The following is a 16,557-nucleotide window of genomic DNA, read 5'->3' on the forward strand; positions in this document are numbered from 1 at the left end:
TAAACCATTATATGTTCATTTTGTAATGAAGATTAAGGATCTTATTCTCGTCCTTGTTAATGAACTTTTATAAAGCCAGAAGCATGGACTAGACTTGAAAGGCAGTTGAAACTTCTTTTTTGCCCTTGGCTGAGATAAAACTAAAGGCATTGGACATATAGTTAATCTGCTAAATTTGTTACCATTTGAAACAGGCTATAAAGCACATAAAATCCAAGTACACTTGAGCACATTCACAAGTCTAAGAGACAATAGCATGAGATCTAGGGAAAATAGGAACCTGCCTCAGTTTATAATCTCTCTACTATCCCTCAGTTCTTGCTCCAAAGCCTCGTAAAGCGATCTCCCAACTGAAGTGTGTAAGTGCCTTGGAAGCCACAACGCAGCCCTTCCCTGTGGTCTTCATGCTGTTGCAGCTGCTTGCCAGCTGTTTGCCTGATAGGGATTGCAGATGGGAATCTGCTGGTACTTAAGTCCTGTTTTTCTAATTAAAGGTGGTTCATTAATAGAACTAACATGTGGCAAGTCACACCATGATGAGAACAAAACCAACTGATCTTGACTCATATGTTTCTCCAGGAGAGGGTAGAAATATCACCTCCCAATACCCAGATTGAAGTTGATGCTAGATGCTTTTAGCCAGTGTCTCTTCTCTTCTTGTGAAATGAATATGACCTTTGCATTTTATCATTTTCCCTTGACTAAGGCATGCCGATTTGACACCTTTAAGCCTGCATTTTGTCACTGATTGAAACTATTCCTATTTGAATTAAAGGAGCATAGAAATACCTCTTTCCCTTTTTTAGAGCTACTCTTATTCTATGTGTTGTTTGATTTTTTTTTTTAACAAATAAAATCTCACTAAGGATTTTTGCTTTAAGGAAATAAACCTCGAATTAACAGGAACTGTTTTAAGGATCTACTGTTGGGAAAACCATAGAAAATATTTTAATATTTGATATTCATGCCATTTTATTTTTGAATTCTTAGCCACTTAAAGAGAAAATCATATCTTAATGGGGGAAAAACATGATTCTATATTATTAATTTTAAATTGACTTTCTCCATATTTCAGCTTAGAGCTTAGATATCTAGATCCTGGTTTTCTGCTGTTATTCTAGATATCTAGATTCTAGATATCTAGATCCTGGTTTTTCTGTTATTCACTGTATTATGTGAATATTTGGTAAAAAGATACAAAGATGTATAACTTAGTGTTAATTAGGGAACAGAATGAAGCAAGCAAGTGACGTCTAGGAAAAATTTGTAATTTTAGGCATCTTAGGACAGACGGACTAGCTAGAGTAGATAGATGTTCATCACGAAATCAAGAGGAAGGCACTGGTTATGGTCAAGTCCATGATGACTGCACGATCATTCTGATACAGCTGAGTGGAAGAAGAGAGAATGGTCACAGACATGCAGAGGCCTGGCAGTCATATTTTATCAATAACAGCCAGTCCCTTGGCCCACACTTGGTACAATAACATACCCGTTCAAGAAATTCTGGCTTAACAAACATCAGTCATTGGACTGAAAATCCCCAAGAGACTTGAAAAAAATAAGGGTCATTGAATATACTAAAACCTGTCTCATGCACCATGTAACTTGGAACTCTTTCAGAGAGGTTAAAACTAAAAAGACCAATAAAACTCACTGATTTGGGGGATCTTGTGAGAAAACAATTATAGGCTCATCATCTATAATTTCCTTAAGCATCTAAAGTGTATCATACTGGAGGAGGAAGATAAAGATTATTTTATCCCCAAGTATCTTTTGACCCAAAACTATTTTAAAATGAGTACTCTAAAATGTACGTTTACCTGTGTTTAAAGAATATGCCAAATCTAAAATCAGAACACTGGGCACTTGAATAATTGGGCTATTTCAAACTACCGTAAATGTTCAAGCAACATCATTTTACTCTAAGCCACAATTTTATAGAAAATGTGGCTAAAAACACTTCTATCCTTTTTAAAAATCACTTCTCCGCTTCTTTTGTTGTTAGTTATATTAGTTCTCCCAGCAATAATTTTCATCTGTACCTGCCTTTCTGACGAAAACTAGTAATTTCATTGTGCCTAAAACATTTCAATGGACAAGTACAAATTATATATATTCAGTGATTTAATGCAACAGTGGAACTCTAATAGATCGTATCTGTATCATATTGTATTTTAGGTTCCAGCAATTAAATAATAGAAAGGCACTTCAGAAAATATGTCTACAGCTCATTTGTTTTAGGTGATAATCCATAATGCAATTAATTGCTGTAAGAAGATCACTATTAACGATATGACTTGTAAAATTCATTTACGGCTTTATTGCTCTTTCGCTATTTATTTTGCAGTTAAACTTGGCAATCCTTTGCATGTTCTGTTGTACAAAGTTCTATTAAGATGAATGAAGAAAAGCATATTTATCTGCTCATATATATATGAATTATAAGATCATATTTACAGGAAATAATTCACCTGTGGGTAAGAGAAAAATCTTCAAGGCCACAAGTAAAAGACTTGGGTTTTCTTTCTTTTCAAGGGAGTCAAGGGCACAAGAAAGGGGCACGGACACCCAAAGTTCCCAAACAGGGTGGCATGAACTGGGCAGACCTGCTTCCTCCTCCCCCAGCACATCCTCCGCCTCACAGCAATAGTGAAGAGTACAGCATTTCTGTAGATGAAAGGTAAGAAGAATTTCAGAACAGATGTACGTGGAAAGTCTCGCTCCTTAAACCCATAGTGAGTAATTATTAAACTAGATCACCAAGGGAAGACATCCCTAAGGTCCAGGAACATTTGTCTTGGAGAAAACAATGCTACTATGTCAGCAGGGCTTGGAAAACATCCTCAGTGCTGCCAAAAAAAAAGAAAAGAATAGAAAAGAAAAAGGAATTTGTGCCCTAGAAGCTTCTTTTGGAACTAAGAATTACGAGTCATGAACATACACACACATACAATTTGCATGTATATTTTACGTTATAGAGATATAACTGACATATATAATCATGAATGTATAAACATATAGAAGATCACATACATATATATCATGATATACACCGTCATGATTTTGTCATTTTTAAATATCAAAATTTCCATTGCATATTCTTGAATTTTCATAAAATAAATATGTGAATGTGTACCGCAGCTAAGGTATCCTGAAAAATTTTGTTCGTTCCTAGATATTATCACATTATGCTGAACACTGTGGGAATTTAAACTTCCTGAATTGTCTCTCACAAGGTTTTAACAAGTGTAACTAATCATAGGACAGTGATGAGGAAGTTGATGTGCTTTGCTCTCACTGCAGATTCCGTAGAACTGGACATCATTCCTCCCAAAAAAGCAAAGCTGGTGCCTCATTTGTATAGTCAATGGAGGAGGACTCACGTGACATAGATAATTAACAAAAAAATATGAAATCTACCTGAAACTACTGTATTTTTAGTGACTCCTGTAAACATAAAGATGCTGTTCTTTCATTCTCCACAAAAAAGTAGTTTTACTCCTCCATGTATGCCAAGAAACAAAGCCTCTGTACCTTTCTTTTTCCAGTCATTTAATTAGCAAATACTGAGCCATTACTCCTAGGGGAAATACAGGGATAGGTTCCTACAAGTCCCTGGCCATGCATTTTTGTCATCTGATCCATACATAATCTTGTTTTATGTGTGTTTTTGTTTCAAGACACCTTATGTAATATGTATCATTGATTCATTTACATGGAACTCCCAGCCAATAGTGCTATAGGTCCTGCCTGGGTAAAGCTTATCTAATGTACCTATTTTCTCTGTTAGGGCACGTCATAGCCTTTTGCACTTAGGAGCACTAGATCACAGAGGCTACTTTAAACAGGTAAATTATCAATATAGAGCAAAAAGTTGAGAATAATGTGGCACTATATAGACTGTAGAAAGGATACTTGTTACAGTATGAAAGCTGAAACAAGAAGGTAGAGTGACTCAGATTTTTCACCATAAGTATTGACTTTGGGGTTAAAAATAAATTTTAGCAAGTAGGTGAATTTGCAAGTATGGAATCTACAAAAAAAAATGAGGATTGACTATTTTTATAAAAATTCATTTTCTGGGCTATATTAACAACATGTATTGCTATTTTAATCCACCATATAATGGACTAAAATGAAATAAGGGGATATAGTTTTTTAAAAGCCTGTAAGATGAAATGGTGCCCCAAAGGGAGAGACTGATTGTATGTGGGAAGAATGGAGGTTTCCTGATCTGCTGGCTTTGTTCTTGACTTGGACAAATGATACAGTTCTCAATCAAGAGGAGGGGTTTTATGGACATTGGGACCACACAGAGATGTGGTCTCCTGGAGGACAAAGATGAAACAATGGGAGGGAGGGAGAGGAAACTGGGAAGGCAGGTGTAAGCCAGATTACAGGTACTGGAATGTCTTCTTTTGGTATTAGTATTTTTCTCTCTAGTCAATTAGAGAGCCACTTATTACTATGCAGCAAATGAATGATCTGAGAGTGATGTGTATTATAATAAAGTAATTTTGGAAGCAATGTGAGGACTCAGAAGGATAGAGCGACTGGAGACAAGGAGATCAATTAAAAGTTTATTGCAGTAGCACATACAACAGATTTTAGAAAGGTAATAGATTCTGGAGATTTTTAGAGATGAAACAGAGATGAACTAGGGAACAGTTCGAGGTAGAAGAGAGAGAGAGGAATAAGTCAAGATGACTACAAGATTTTTAGTTTCGACAAGTGAACAAATTGCTGTTACTTGTTGAGACAGAAAACAGAAATGATGTCAAAGGGAGGTAGTGGGATTGGTAAAATAAAGGAAGATACAAAGAAATTATGTTATGGGAGCATCATGTTTCCTGAGTTCAGGTGAACAAGGCAGGTGGTGGAGAATGAACGAAAGAGAGAGGTAACATCAACACAGTTTATATAATGCAGTAAATTACTGCCATCCGAATCAATAACCATTTGCCCTGGGGTTGGAGAAAAGAGAAAGACATGTTTCCCAGATCCATCTAGAGTTTCCACACAGCTCTAGCAGAGGAGTAGTGGGGCATTTTATTGTTTATTGACTATTTTATTTATTGTGTTTTTTATTCAATATCCTAAATGCAAGCCAACTACTCCATTTTGTGCTCAACTGAAGCAATAGTGATCTATCATAATTTCAGAGAAAAGGTGGATTTTCAGGAAAGGATTTTTCAAGCGTAATTTTTCTCAGAGGTTAACCTATCATCTCTGGGTCATCTGTAGGACCACCCCCCTGAGTCTTTTAGAGATCATGTTGAAGTGGGAGCATAGAATAAGTAAACCACATTTAAGAAGTACCAAGTTTAACTGCATTAAAGAGATTTCTTTATTGCATGACTTCTCAGAGCCTCTAATATGCTAATGCAAATTGTAACCACTCAGAGAAAAATATTATATGTAGCATTTGCAAACCTTTATGATAGCGAGCTATTTTTTTTATGTTTATTTATTTTTGAAAGAGAGAGAGACAGAGCACGAGTGGGGAAGGGGCAGAGAGAGAGAGAGGAAGACACAGAATCCAAAGCAGACTTCAGGCCCCGAGCTGGCAGCACAGAGCCCGATGCTGGGCTCAAACCCATGAGCTGTGAGATCATGACCCAAGCTGAAGTCCAGTGCTCAATCGACTGAGCCACCCGGGTACCCCGTGAACTTTTTTTTTTTTAACAATATTCCCTTAACATGGCTCACGACGTTCAGATTAAAAAAAATTTTTTTTGAAGCTGACCATTCCACTAACTATACAAATAATTCCTTTGAATAGCCTGCAGTAAATCCAGCTGTGCTTATGATTTGTTTTTTTAGTTATGACCAAGAAATGCCGTGTCCTGTGCCACCAGCCAGGATGTATTTGCAACAGGACGAACTGGAAGAGGAGGAAGATGAACGAGGCCCCACCCCCCCTGTACGGGGAGCAGCTTCTTCTCCAGCTGCTGTGTCTTACAGCCATCAGTCCACTGCGACACTGACCCCGTCTCCACAAGAAGAACTCCAGCCCATGTTACAGGATTGCCCGGAGGAGATTGGCCACATGCAGCACCAACCCGATAGGAGGTACATTGTCACTAGCCTTTTGCTGACAAATCAGATAGTTTCCACTCTGAAGTGGCATTTGGAGAACGCTATTATATGGAGTAATTTTCATGTCACATAGCCTTTTTCCCAGTACCGTCATGCAGTAAGCCCCAGTAATTAACATATCAAGTAGTAGTGTTGACCAGAACATTAGATTAATTGATCCCAGTGAACTTGCAACCATAAAATAATGTGCGTTACTACTCACCCACTTATGATAATTGCATTCATAAGCACATGGAGAGCATGTGGTGTCTATATATATATATATACATATATATATATATGTATATATATATATATGGCTTGCTACTCTTAGAGCATTTTATTGATGATGCCTGTTTTTGCATTTTAGTTTTCCTTATGCATGGGTAAGTCACTGCTTTGGACTGTGGAAAGATTTTCTCCTGTCTTTTTAAGTTAAGTCTGCATAGTGATTTGTTCCCTCCTCACTGTAATGTTGCAAAAGGAGTTTGGTATATTCATTTTGCTTTGATCTTAGATATCCTTATTTTGGTTGAAATATTAGGTTGGAGTCCTTTTGTCTGGTTTACTAAATTGTGTGTGTGTGTGTGTGTGTGTGTGTGTGTGCGTGCGTGTGTGCGTGTGTGTGTGTTGGATTTTTTTTAACCAAAATTCAGCATTGCCAACCAATACATTTTTGTTATACACAAATAAATACTTCACTTGTCATTTCTACCACGTAAAAGCTATTACCGCATTATGTTAGCTCCTCTCATTGTTGATGATTTTGTTTGTACTATTTCATTACCCTTGAGACATTATATTTCACACACATATATATTTGTGTATATATATATTCACAAAACTTTCTGTATTCCTAATATCATTTGAAACTGAGTATATTATTTGCCTCAGAAGATCGTCCTTCAATTTGCTTGAATAAATAATGCATTCTGATTTATACTGCTTGAATTCTGTAGATTAAAATAGAATTTGCAATGTTTATTAATTATTCTATCAGTAAGAGGTTCTTACCAAATTCAAATCATATACTCTCTAAAATAAAGGAGGTAGTTAAGCCTTCTTGTGTGTCACAAGGGGGAATTTAGATTGCCATACATTTGCCTTTAATAGTGTTAACCCTTGAAACCTCATGGAGAATGAGAACAAATAAGACGTCTCTTTCCCTATTAAGGTCACAGACCATCTCCACTGCTTTTATTTGAAGCACATGAGAGGCTCATGGAGGCTCTGAGTCCTGACATCTCTCAGCATCCTCCTTCCATTCTCTCAGATCACCTGTTTCCCCACCATTCTCCTCTGTGTTGTAAGTGACACACAGTAGCTTCTTCCCAGTAAACTCCTTCTCTCATGTTCATGTTATCCTCTCCACCTTCCTCAAATCAGTCACAATCAGTTCACCTTTTATCTACCCTGATTTTCCAGCTTCTTCCTCTTCCGTGGGTTCTTCTTTTCTTCACTGTTAATCCTACTGCTTTTCAATGTTCCCCTTTCTTAGCCTCCTATTCTAGTTATCTGCTCCCCTTCTACTCCATAGGGCTGTTTAATGAACTCTGCCTCACACTTCAGCCCACTGCATTCTGACTCCTACCATTTTGCTTCTGTTAGTCTACAGGAAGTAACCTACTAATGGTCAGTCTAAAGACTTGTCCATCTTTGGGGCACCTAGGTGGCTCAGTTGATTAAGCGTCTGACTCTTGATTTCGACTCTGGTCATGGTCTCACAGTTTTTGGGATCGAGCCCTGTATCAGGCTCTGTGCTGACAGTGCCGAATATGCTTGGGATTTTCTCTCTCCCTCTCTCTCTTCCCCTCCCTCCCCCTCTCTTTCAATAAATAAATAAATAAATAAATACTCTTTTTTTTTTAAAGACTTGTCCATCTTTATCATGCATAAGCTTTCTGCAGTGTTGGCAAATTTATAAGTTTTTGTGGGACTCAGATGAGATAATGTATATAAAGAATCTGAAGATAATAGTTTCCTACTGTCCTCACCTTTATGCCATCACCCCATTACTTGGTTCAATGATTACTTATATTCTGACGGCTTTCAAATTTATTTAGCCAGACCACCCTTTTTCCTGAGCACCACAATGGTATTTTCACTTGGACATCTCACACTACACTTGTCCCAAACCAAATTCTTTGTCTTTGCACTTGACCTTTCAAACTTGTTCCATTTCCTCCTTTGTTGGCTATCTTGTTTAGCATCATTAATCCTTATTTATTTGACTCACATATTAAAAATAAAGTAGTTGGGGTGCCTGGGTGGCTCAGTCGGTTGGGCGTCCGACTTTGGCTCAGGTCATAATCTCACAGTCCATGGGTTCGAGCCCTGCGTCGGGCTCTGTGCTGACAGCTCAGAGCCTGGAGCCTGCTTTGGATTCTGTGTCTCCCTCTCTCTCTGCCCCTCCCCTGCTCATGCTCTGTCTCTCTCTGTCTCAAAAATAAATAAAAACATTAAAAAAATTAAAAAAAAATAAAAATAGTCAAAAATCACAAAAAGTGTGTCATTTTTAGATCAGCTGAATTATCCTGTTGTTTACTTTCTTCTCCTATCTTTCTACCATTCCCTAAATTAAATCATTCACAACCCCTTCATTTCTGACTTCAAAATATCTTTTGTTCTTTTTGTTTCCATTCCTATAGCTACTAAGGCAGGCCCACCATCCCTATCCCTTGAAGCTCTGCCATATTCTTGAACTGATCTGCACTTTTCTGTTCACCCTCCCAAGTTATCTTTCTTTATACACCACAAGTCTGGTAATGTGCCCCTGCATTCAGAGTCAGGTCTTGCTGTTTCAGCCCAGTGGTCAAGCCTTCCTCAGTCCTTTCCCCTTTACTTACCTGCTCCCTCCCAGTCTCCATACACCTTCTTTTCTAATTACTTTGTTTGAAATTCCCTGAATTTGCCTTAAATTAACCAGCATCTGGTCAGAATTGCCACTTCCTGGCCCAGAAAGGGCTGCTCTAGAGCTGGCAGGAGAGTCAGACCACTCTTGCCTCTCATGGCCGTCACCAAAATTTGTAGTGTCCTCACTAGGCACACATGTGTTAGCACATGCTGTTTCTTTGATTGCCTGGGCAAGCACTTCTCATCCTTCCAGACCCTGTTAAAATGCATCCCGTCTGTAAGACTCTCATCTGGCTGCCTGGCAAAAATCAACCGATTCTTTTCTTTTCTCCTCACAATGGTCTTTTCACAGCTCTGCTACCATGCTGATCAGTTTTCATGTTGCATTACGGTTTGCTGTTGGTACGTCTGTTTTGCTATTTAAATTAAAAACTCTCTGAGGGCAGAGCTCATGCCTCACTCGTGTCATTGAGATTCTACAAAGCTTACCTCACTAAGTGTTTGATGAAGGGAGTCTGATACCACAGGACAACTAGAGTTGACTTACCCCCTGCTGCTTTAGGGGGATGAATACTTACATGAACTCAAAATGAGCATGCATAATTGGCAAATGTATTGGTTACCTGCACTTAAAATCCTATTTAATGATTTCCAGCCTTTTTTAAATGATGATTTTCAGTCTATGAAGGTATTAAGAACTTTGTTTTCAAGATTGTGGCTGGAAATAACACTGGACAGTAATAAGAAGTAGGTGTGGCCCATTATACGACAGTCACAAAAAACTGCAATGGCTCTTTTATCACACAGTTATATTCTGCATGTTTACTATAGAAATATTTGATAATACAGATAAACAAAATGAGAATGCAAAAGTACCAATGATAGGTGTCGTCAGAAATAGTCACTGTTAAGACTTCAGTAAAGATCTTTGCAGTTTCTCATCTCTGTATATACTTACATTGCTTTGAATTTGTGACGTGCACATGTTATTTGATAAGCTACTCTTCACTGAATGGTGTATTTTTCCACATCAATACCTTTTTATTTAGATATTCATATTAAACAAAAGCATACTGTGATTTACTTAAACAATTCCTTAACATTGGAATTTAAGTTACGTCTACATTTTTGATACAGTGCTGTAATTCTCATCTCTAGTTAAGTCTTTGAGTAACACCTCCTCTCAAACCCTTGACCTATTCAGATGCCTGCCCCATCAGCGGATGGCTTCTGTTTCTCATCATCCTGCCACCCCCCTAATGACGTACTCATTAAAGATAGATAGCTATTTCTCTACAGATTTCACTCTGAGCATCAGACCCTTATATCCAAGTACTCGTTCCTATAGATTTCAGCTGCTTAAATATCACTGAGAACAATACACATATCTCCAGCCATAAAGGCACTTTCCTACCTCCGACAGCCATTTTCTCTCGCCTGTATTACTGTAATGGTCCATAAGTGGTCTTGTTGCCTTTAGCCTTGCCCCTTCTTCAATCTAATCTTCCTGCTGCAGACTGTGCAGAGGCATTTTTCCTAAAATGCAGCACTGATCAAGTCTCTCCATTGCTTAAAATCTCTCAATGGCTTCCCATTTCCCTTAGAATAAAGGCAAGATTCCTTAATGTAGCAATCAAAGCCCTTTGTGATCTGACCCCTGCATGCCTTCCCATCCTTATTCATCACCACTCACCTCTTCTCTGTTCATGGTGCCTTCACTCTAAGTTTCTTCTAGTTCCTGGAATGATCAGTGTTCTCACCCACCTTGAGGTCTTTCCACATGCCATCCTGTTTTCCGGGAACACCATTATCCTCACTCTTTTTTGGAACTAACACTTATGTATCTTTTAGATCCAAGATTAAATGGTAGAGGCTCTCCACAGAATCTTTTTCTGATGTCCCAACTCTGAGATAGGAGCCTATTCTATGTGTTTCCACAACACCTTAGACATCCTCTGTTTGTGGATACCTTATTATCATTGCACACTTAATTAATTGTTTGTCTCCTTTACTGGATTAGAAGCCCCTTCAGGTGAAGAACAAATCTACTTATTTAGCAGAATTTCTAACATGATGCTTGACTTCCGCTTTCTATTGCCGCCTAACAAACTACTCTAAAACTTAGTTACCTAAAACAACCATTTTATTTTCCTCACAATTCCATGAATCAGGAATTCAAAAAAGATTCACCTGGGCAATTCATCTCTAATCCACATGGCTTCATTTGGTCTGTTGAGGCTGGAAGAGTCACTTTGAGATCAGTTTTTTTACTCATGTGTCTGATATCTCAATACCCTGTGGCTTCTCTCTGTCTCTACCTCAGGTCTCATCTGTTACGGTCTCTTCAATCGTAGACCAGGCTTCTTGTAACATGGGGATCTCAGGGTTGTGGCACTTCTTACATGACAGCAGGCTTCCAGGAAGGCAGGAAGAGGAAGTTTCCAGGCCAGTTAAAAGCCACACTCAGAACTGACACAGTTTCCTTTTGCTGTATTCCATTGGTCAAAGTGGTCACAGGGTCCACCTGGATTCAGGAGTATAGAACTAAATTCCCTCTCTGGATGGGGGAGTGGCAAGTTCTCGTCCAGAAGAGCATTTGGAATGGGAGATATTCTCATGGGCATTGTTGCAAAATACACTCTGCTGTGGCCTGATATATAGTTGGCTCTATTAAGTATGTATGCCTTAAAATCATATCCATTTATGACTCGAGTATAAAGCATTCCCCAGGCTTTTTTTGCTTGTGATTCCTTTGGTCTCTGAACCTAGCAGTCCTCACTGTAATAGGGGCAGAGTGAATATTTAAAGAATGAATTCATTTTTTACTGTTTATTGATTAGGGGCATAAATAAACAGTATGATGTATATTAGTAAGAAATTACTGAACTAAAACCATTATATCACTGCAACATTTAATTAAACATTTCAGACTGGCTTTAATATGGATATTGCCATTCTGGCATTCTAATGAGTTTGTAGATGTTCTCTTCTTGTCTAATACTAGGTAAACTAGGTGACCAACATAATAGTAATCTTTCTTCTCCCTTTTCAGACAGTAACTATGAAAATCATATAATTAAACTTATTTGTGTATACTGTTTCAAAAAGTGGTCCTACTGAGTTTACTGTAGTCGATATTTAGCAAAAAATTCTCAAGTAGAAAAAGTAATTTTCAGGTATGGGCTAAGAGATTTACCGATGTCTTATTAATATAGACAAACTGAATATGATACATTTGGAAAGAAAAGACAGTAAAAAGGCAAAGGAGAATTAAATATCTTGTCTATTTACTAACTGGGTAGTGGTTAATTCTACAGAGTATTGAAGCTACAACAGTTTTAGAGAAAAGCTCAAAAGTATACATTTCCCCCTTTGTCTTTTGCCTGGTAAATTGTATGTGGTGAACTATATAAACACCTGCTTTCATAAATTAATGGCATTGTTTCCTGTCTTCTCTCGAACATGTTTATGAAGACATCATTTTTGCAGGAGCCTAGAGTATTGTGATTTGCAGTCATATACTCGTACATTATTTCAGAAGATGTTGAAACCCCTCAGGGAGAAAAATCTAGAGGGTTGAGGTTCATTTGTGGCAAGTCCCACTTGAGTGCGGCATCTTGAAATAGCTTTTTGTTTTCAAATAGAATATATTGCATATTTCAAACTGTACATGTTTATCACACATTCCCTGGGCTTGCCTTATTTACAGATGGTTTGAATAAATTTTTCTCTCTTTCCTCAGCATTTGCACAGGGATAGTAGTTAAAAGCCAGGCCTTGTTTAACATGGAGCTGCCTTTGCTGTACAAATGTGAATTATCCAAATACAACAATGCTGGCTTCCTTTCATAGCGAAATTGGCTGTTCTACATCCCTTTATTGATGGTCAGAATAGTCCCCTTTGTGCTAGAAAGTCTTACATGTCTTTAAAAAAAGAAGTTTCTTGTGGTATTTTGGATGTGCATGCTGACAAAGACTGTAAATTGACTTTTAAGTATGGTATTTTATTGCAGTCCAAATTAAACAAAGATTTTCCTCTTATGTGTACAACACAGTCCATACTGAAACAATTATCCATTTTAATCTCTTAAATAATTTCAGCTTTGGCATATTCTCCATATTTCTTTTATTGCCACACGCAGATGCATTAGAAACCACCCAGAAAAAAAAAATAGCACATTAAAGAACTGTGTACGTATGTACATATATATGTGTGTGTGTAAATTATTATGTTACATATTGTATGTATGTATATGTATATGTGTGTATATGTGTATGTATGTGTATATGTATGTAATAACATCATTCCTAGAAGGAAGGTGTTAACCTGAGAAATGAAATGTGGGATTGAATTCTATATTTGATACATACTAGTAGTGGGAATTTGGGCAAGGTCTTTAATTTTTCTTAATTTCAGTACCTCATCTGTAAAATGATAATAAAAGCAGTTCCGTGGAAAGCTATTGTAAGAATCAAATGAGTTGGGGCACCTGGGTGGCTCAGTCGGTTAAGAACCTGACTCTTGATTTCAGCTCAGGTCAGGATCTCACTGTGAATTTGAGGTCCACATCGAATTCTGTGCTGACAGAACGGAGCCTGCTTGGGATTCTCTCTGTCTGTCTGTCTGTCTGTCTCCCCACTTGCCCCCCACCCCCGCCTCTCCCCTGCTCTCTCTTTCTCTCTTTCTCTCTCTCTTTCTCAAAATAGATAATAAACATTTTTTTAAAAGAATCAAATGAGTTAGTATTATAAAATATACTTAGTTACAAAACAAGTGCTCAATAAATTAGTTATAGTATTTAAATGATCATTTATTTTTAATGCTTTCTATTTGTGTTAACAAAACATGTTGATTGAAGTGTCTCAATTCAGTGAATTAAAAAGCACAAAACGTTTTTCTTTGAGTCTCTGCCATCTCACCCTCAAAACTGTGCTTTATTGAACTTCCTTTATTTCACTACAGTAGGTCCCTTAGATTTTGACCAGATCCTCTATGACTTTGTTTGTTTGCTTTTTTTTTTTTAATTTATTTAAGGCCCAATCCTATTTTTTTTTTTAATTTTAATTCCGGTATAGGTAACGCACAGTGTTATATTAGTTTCAGGTGTACAATATAGGGGTACAGCAGTTCTTTACATTACTCAGCACTCAGCACCCGCAAGTGCCCTCCTTAATCCCCATCACCTATTTCACCAATCCCCCACCCACCTCCCCTTTGCTAACCATCTGTTTGCTAACCGTCTGTTAAGAGCCTGTTTTTTGGTTTGAATCTTTTTTTTTTCCTTTAGTCATTTTTTTTGTTTCTTTTTTTTCTTAAATTCCAATTCTGTTCATTTTACAACTATAATCGTGCACTTCCAGACATCCTTTGCAGATAGTATCTGTCTGTGGTTGTGGTGGCATGGAGTGAGAGGGCATTCCCTGCTTTTAGCCACTTTCATCCTCCTCCCTCTTCGGGATCCATTCTCCTAAAGGTAAGGCAAGGAAGAGGGAACTTAAAAAAGGACAAGGTAGTTGAAGATCCAGTCTTCTCCTTGGTTAGCCCCGATGAGTATTTTATGTCATCTGGCTTGTGAGTATTATAAGAATGGTGAGGGAAATGGGCTGGCACCAACTTCCTCCCTGATGAAGGACTCAATCCTGGGCAGCATCTCTAGGCATTTGTAGTCCTTGAACAATTCAGCCACATCTTTAGGTGGATTACCAGCCAGTGAAATGCATGCTGTGTCTTTCCTAGCCCCCCGAACCGTGGAGGTGACCAGATGGCACTCGATCCTTGTCTTACACTCCTCTAGTGCTTATGCTCAGGTTGGCAGACTGGTGTGGAATCTATCCTCCTTACTTCTCAAAGGCACAGGATTTGAAAACGTATTGTTATGACCCTTCCAAATGACATTGTCCCTTATGTCATCTCTTTAACCTTGCTTAGAGAGCATTGGGACTGTTGAGTAAGACACTGACTAAGCAGTCGTTCAACTAGAAATCACTAGTGTCTTCCTTTTTGTCAGACACTTTTGTACATTAGGAGTTAATCTCTGGGCATTCTCCCCCGCTCCCCCATTGGGAATAACTTCTTTCCACAAACCTTACTTCACTGAAGTCAGAACACCCTCTGTCCTCTCAGTCATCTTTGCATCTTATACTCGCTGTGGGTGACGGTGTCAGATGGTGGTAGAAGGATACCTGATGTTGTTCTCCAGATCTGTGGAGAGACGACTGAAAGTAGTTATTGGTAACTCTGTGAACTTAAGTTGGACAATACCACTCACATTGTCCTCAGCTTTTGCCCTTAACTAATTCCAGTATATCAAGAAAATACCTTTAAGCTTTTTATTTAACAGACAGGTGGAATAATGGTGAAAGTGATAGGCTTGAAAATAGCTAATCACCTTTGGTGTATAATTAATTCAGAGAAAAAATGCTCTTGGCATGCATAGCCTTTTATTTTAATAGAATCTAAAGGAAATTGTCATATGCTGAATGTGTAATTGTTCCATCCTATGAAATTCTACTCTCTGTAGTCAGAACAGATGAGTCCATTTGCTTGGAATGGTAGGAGTCGAAATGAAGAGAAGGGAAAGAAACAGGTTTATGGAGCAATCTGTTTCAGAACTGATGTCTGTTGTCTTTGGTAATAATAATCTATCAGTAGTATTCAATAAGCTTTAAGACAAGTACATAGGCATATGTTTCCAAAGAATGTTTTACTTCTCCTTTTTTAATTGAATATAATCCAAAAGATAAAACATAAGGAGACTTACAGGTAGCTGAGTATATTCTGTTAACCTTGAATTAAAAGAAAGCCCAGCTTGGTTAAATTAGCTTCACAGAAGCAAAGATCAAATCAGTGTACTCGTGAATTTCTTGGATAATGTATTTTGTGTATGTCCTAATAACGAGCTGAGCCAAACCTGTTTATTCATCTTCCTGCAGACGGCAGCCTGTGAGTCCCCCTCCACCACCACGACCGATTTCCCCACCACATACCTATGGCTACATTTCAGGACCTCTTGTCTCAGATATGGATACGGATGCTCCAGAAGAGGAAGAAGATGAAGCAGACATGGAAGTGGCCAAGATGCAGACCAGACGGCTTTTGTTACGTGGGCTTGAGCAGACCCCTGCCTCCAGTGTAGGGGACCTCGAGAGCTCTGTCACTGGGTCCATGATCAATGGCTGGGGCTCAGCCTCAGAGGAGGACAACATTTCCAGTGGACGCTCCAGTGTTAGTTCTTCCGACGGCTCCTTCTTCACCGATGCCGATTTTGCCCAGGCAGTGGCGGCAGCAGCAGAGTATGCTGGCCTCAAAGTGGCACGTCGCCAAATGCAGGATGCCGCTGGTAAGTTGTGCACTTTTTACCAAGTTGGAAAAGGAAACTCGGTATGTTTATGTCACTTGATAATTACCGCCTATGATCTTGCGTCTGATGTGAAATGCAACTATTACTACTGCCTTTTATTTGCTGCCTAAGGAAACTAAGTTTCAAGAATATGACATAACTCAGTTATTCCCTTTCTCCTGACAAGACTTTTTAAATCTTCTGGTTTATTTTTATTTAATAAATCCTGTATGTGAGTGGCAGTCCCTGGGAAGTTCTTGTTTTTACAGAAGTCGTAGCAGATA

At 38.3% G+C, this 16,557-nt stretch overlaps 1 protein-coding gene across 4 annotated transcripts in view; it reads left to right on the forward strand.

Moving 5' to 3' along the window:
* ROBO1 (roundabout guidance receptor 1) overlaps positions 1 to 16,557 on the forward strand; it is a 409,245-nt gene that overhangs the window by 373,233 nt on the left and 19,455 nt on the right. For all 4 annotated transcript variants that reach the window (XM_047875011.1, XM_047875012.1, XM_047875009.1 and 1 more), the window contains 3 exons: positions 2,539 to 2,683; positions 5,827 to 6,075; positions 15,867 to 16,273. In XM_047875011.1, the coding sequence (XP_047730967.1) occupies positions 2,539 to 2,683; positions 5,827 to 6,075; positions 15,867 to 16,273 (801 nt within the window). The remainder of the gene's footprint in view (positions 1 to 2,538; positions 2,684 to 5,826; positions 6,076 to 15,866; positions 16,274 to 16,557) is intronic.

Source organism: Prionailurus viverrinus, chromosome C2 (assembly GCF_022837055.1).
Source record: "Prionailurus viverrinus isolate Anna chromosome C2, UM_Priviv_1.0, whole genome shotgun sequence".
NCBI classification, from domain to species: Eukaryota; Metazoa; Chordata; class Mammalia; order Carnivora; family Felidae; genus Prionailurus; species Prionailurus viverrinus.